Below are 3,410 nucleotides of genomic sequence, written 5' to 3'. Positions count from 1 at the left end.
AGCTAGCCTTGATAAGATCTACATAATAGTTGTTTATAACAACCTCTGACCTTACAGCACAACCCGAGAAGTAAAGGAAGTATTCGTTCATGCAAGGTGGTATTCCTAAGACAAGTTCAAAATGCTGATGACGTCATCTTTGACAAGGCTTGGCTTTAAAGATCTGAGACGGGAATAATTCGCCCCAGCAAAATCACTGTTGAAAAAGACGAATATGTGGTGGCATTGGTAGGCCTCAGGCTCGTTGTTAGGGGAGCTTTCACAGAGACGAGTGAACACAGCGAATTTATATGGGAGAACATGCATGGTCAATACCATGATGGTCGTGACTAGTCGTCACTATAGTCTACACGTGACAGTTTGTAGTCTACACTGTCGTCACTGACGACGGCCTCCTCTAGGGAATTCAATGATCCATGGCTACAACGATCCACCCTTGAGCATGGTGCGAGCCTCACCAACGAAATGATGATGAAGAGCCGATCAATAGGGTTTAGATTCCCTCCACTGTGGGAGGAGGTTAGCGTAGTCCCATCACCGACTTACACATATGACCGCATCTTCGTTCACGCATTTATTGTACAAGCTGAAGCGAACGCCTTCAGGGACGACTATGGTTGTATGGGGCTCGCAGAGTATTCTAGATAGGAAGCAATACATCGTGAAAATGAAGGCGGCGACAAATACCAACCTCGTATTCTCTCCCATAAGGCACTCGAGTTCGTCCACTGCACAGTGAATAACTGTTATGAAGACATCGCCGATACAATGGCGGTCCTCGGGGAGCGAATATCCCTAATACCGATCCAACAGAACTGCGAGACCCAAAGGGCACCTACCCCTTGAATTTGGACAAGATGCGGGATTAAGTCGACGAAGCCTCGCTTGTCTGGGAAGATAGGCACGGACGAGACGCCAACCCCGAGCTCGTATTCAGGTTGGCCCAGCTTCCTGGAACACACCACGCACAGGGAAGAATGCGATATGGTATCTTACCTAGCCTCAAGGTCACGATAGGCGATTACTTTCACCTTCCCGAACTCAGCCGGTGGGTCGATGGTACGTATCTGAGTCAAGACCCCGCACTGATGGCCCCAAAGGCATGATCAGTAGCCAGTATTACGTGGATCTGATTGCTCTTTCGAGTAGGGGCTGATCGCCTGAACTTCTTCCACCCTCGCGTTGAGAGAGCCGATGTGGTCGGCCGCTCCTTCTCCTCGATCACATCAGACGCTTCATAGTCTTGCTCGAGGCTTGGTGCCATAACAATAACTGGATCTATGTGATGACCCCTTTACTGTCCTCCGTAACGCGACGCAGCAGAGGGAAGGACACACAGCTCATGGTGACTGAGAATAGGATTCCACCTCCCCTGAAGGCATCTATGGAATAAGAGTCAACATCTCGCTGTATAATTGACCCATCATCACCCACAGAACTGATCTCAGTAGTAGGCGCCCCGTAATCTCTGCTAGTGTCGCCATGTCAAGACCTGAGTTCCCGAACAGTTGGCCGACACCACACATTGTGGGGAAGCCAGTCCCAATTCATTGGTCCACGACAACGAAGAAATCAGTATTCCTCTCTCTGATGGCAATATGCAAAAGCGATCGGACCTAGGGGGCCTCAGCCGGGGCAGTCGACCTAATCAATACCAACAACCTCACCACAGAGTGTGTTGGCCCAGCGAATAATGATGAGAATCAGAACACCCAGGAGGGCACTAAGAGCCGCATGAATACCAGCGGCAACAGCAGTCCTTCCTTTGCTCGACTGCACTAAAGATCCTTGCTCGCGATCCCCACAGTAAGGCAGGCCGAGGACGGTAGTGAACATATATGGCAGAGGGCGGCCTCGACCCGGTCGGCCCCACCAACTCTATGCATGCCCAGTGGAAAAGTTTGGTCAGCGCTCGCCACAAGGTAGTGTACCAATGGCTCGGCGAACAGCAGGTATACAGATGACGAGCTCAGAAGTGGTTAGCAATATAGGGATCGAACCATCATCGCCCTCGACTAGCTTGATGAGAGAGATACCATGAACCCTCGAGGCCACAGCAACCTTGGTTCGGTCCACCGCCTTTTCACAGGTCTTACAGTGCACCGAAAGGAAAACAGTGCAATAGGAATTATTCCAATAACCATGGGAGTCCCTATGATGCGCCGAGTAGAAACGCGAGACACCTACCCGCATTAACAGCATACTACTACAACACCACAACGGTCAGGGATGGGTTAGACATGTTCCATGCTAATAGGCTTGCGTACGGTTACCATACCACTCCTTCGCCACTTCAGCCTACTATGAGGCCATATTAGCATAGAATGATGCATGCACTTTGAAATAATGATGGTTACAATTGCGAGGCAGCAGCAGCTAAGACAAAGAGATACTGATAGTGTACTGCTTGGCAGTAGTGCTACTATACGACGAGATACTAAGCCTTGTGAACACCCTCAACTTGTCATACTATCCTTCATACTCTAATCGGCTACTACGACCACGTAGTGGCTATCTAGACTGATAATAATCTAACAAAAACTATCATCATCAGCAGCAGACAAGCACTCACCTCTGTGAAGACATTCGCACGCAACTTGTCTCAGAGGCGGATAATCGTCGAAGGATGAGCCGTCGTCATCTGTTGCGGCTGTGGCTGATGTAACCATACGGACGATAGCAAACCAGGATTAGTGATGATTCTGCTGCCCACTAAGGGTGATGGAGGAACCGAAGGGCCTGCTGCCATCGGCCAAGACACAACCTGACAAGTGGTGCACTCTGCCATCGCTAACTTGCGACGACTACCCACCGGTCTTGGGTTGGTCGGATGAGAGACTGCGTGGCTGCGTTGCTGCTGTGCCGCTCTATTGGTAGCACTCATGATCATCCGAGTGCCCATCACTGGACTAGCTGGCATAGCCCCTATCGCTCTGGTTGCCGGCTGGACCCTCACCGTGAAGGGCTGCGATACCGTCACGGATTGCTGAGGTTGATACGGAGCAGAGAAGAGGCTCGGTGTCAACGGAGGTAGGCCAAGTTGGAAAATCTGTCGATGGGCCACTGCTGGTGTCGGCGGTATGACCGGCGAGCCCATATATATAGCACGTTGGCTCGAGGCGTGATGCGATGTGGTAGTAGTTGCTGCCATCGAGGGGGTCGCTGTAACTGACAAGGAAGGCGATGGGCTGAATTCCCTATGGCTATCAGCTTCACCTGGACCGCCATAAACGTATCTTCCAGTGTAGGGTCCGGTCATCGAGGCGCCCTGTACTACAGTACTACGATTCGGCGGTGACGGCTGAGACCTCGTCACCACCACACGATGCCTCCCTTCAGCTTCCTCATGGCGAGGTGCAGTATCGACACTGACTTGTCCGTTCGAGTAGTATCATATACCCGCATCGGCG

The 3,410-nt window shown here is 51.2% G+C and overlaps 2 protein-coding genes across 2 annotated transcripts in view; one reads left to right on the top strand and one right to left on the bottom strand.

Moving 5' to 3' along the window:
• Pmar_PMAR013105 (hypothetical protein) overlaps window positions 1-1,264 on the bottom strand; it is a gene marked incomplete at its 5' end in the record, with an annotated part of 4,335 nt that extends 3,071 nt beyond the window's left edge. Inside the window, 5 exons of the mRNA XM_002776333.1 lie at window positions 547-640; window positions 692-795; window positions 840-951; window positions 997-1,067; window positions 1,124-1,264. Of these exons, the coding sequence (XP_002776379.1) occupies window positions 547-640; window positions 692-795; window positions 840-951; window positions 997-1,067; window positions 1,124-1,264 (522 nt within the window). The remainder of the gene's footprint in view (window positions 1-546; window positions 641-691; window positions 796-839; window positions 952-996; window positions 1,068-1,123) is intronic.
• A 574-nt stretch (window positions 1,265-1,838) lies between these two features.
• Pmar_PMAR013104 (hypothetical protein) overlaps window positions 1,839-3,410 on the top strand; it is a gene marked incomplete at both ends in the record, with an annotated part of 3,615 nt that continues 2,043 nt past the window's right edge. The window contains 2 exons of the mRNA XM_002776332.1: window positions 1,839-1,922; window positions 3,211-3,244. Coding sequence (XP_002776378.1) covers window positions 1,839-1,922; window positions 3,211-3,244 — 118 coding nt within the window. The remainder of the gene's footprint in view (window positions 1,923-3,210; window positions 3,245-3,410) is intronic.

Source organism: Perkinsus marinus (genome assembly GCF_000006405.1).
Source record: "Perkinsus marinus ATCC 50983 genomic scaffold scf_1104296953744, whole genome shotgun sequence".
In the NCBI taxonomy this organism is placed as follows: domain Eukaryota; phylum Perkinsozoa; order Perkinsida; family Perkinsidae; genus Perkinsus; species Perkinsus marinus.
Note: the sequence above shows the minus strand (reverse complement) of the source record. Positions and strands in the feature narration are given on the sequence as shown.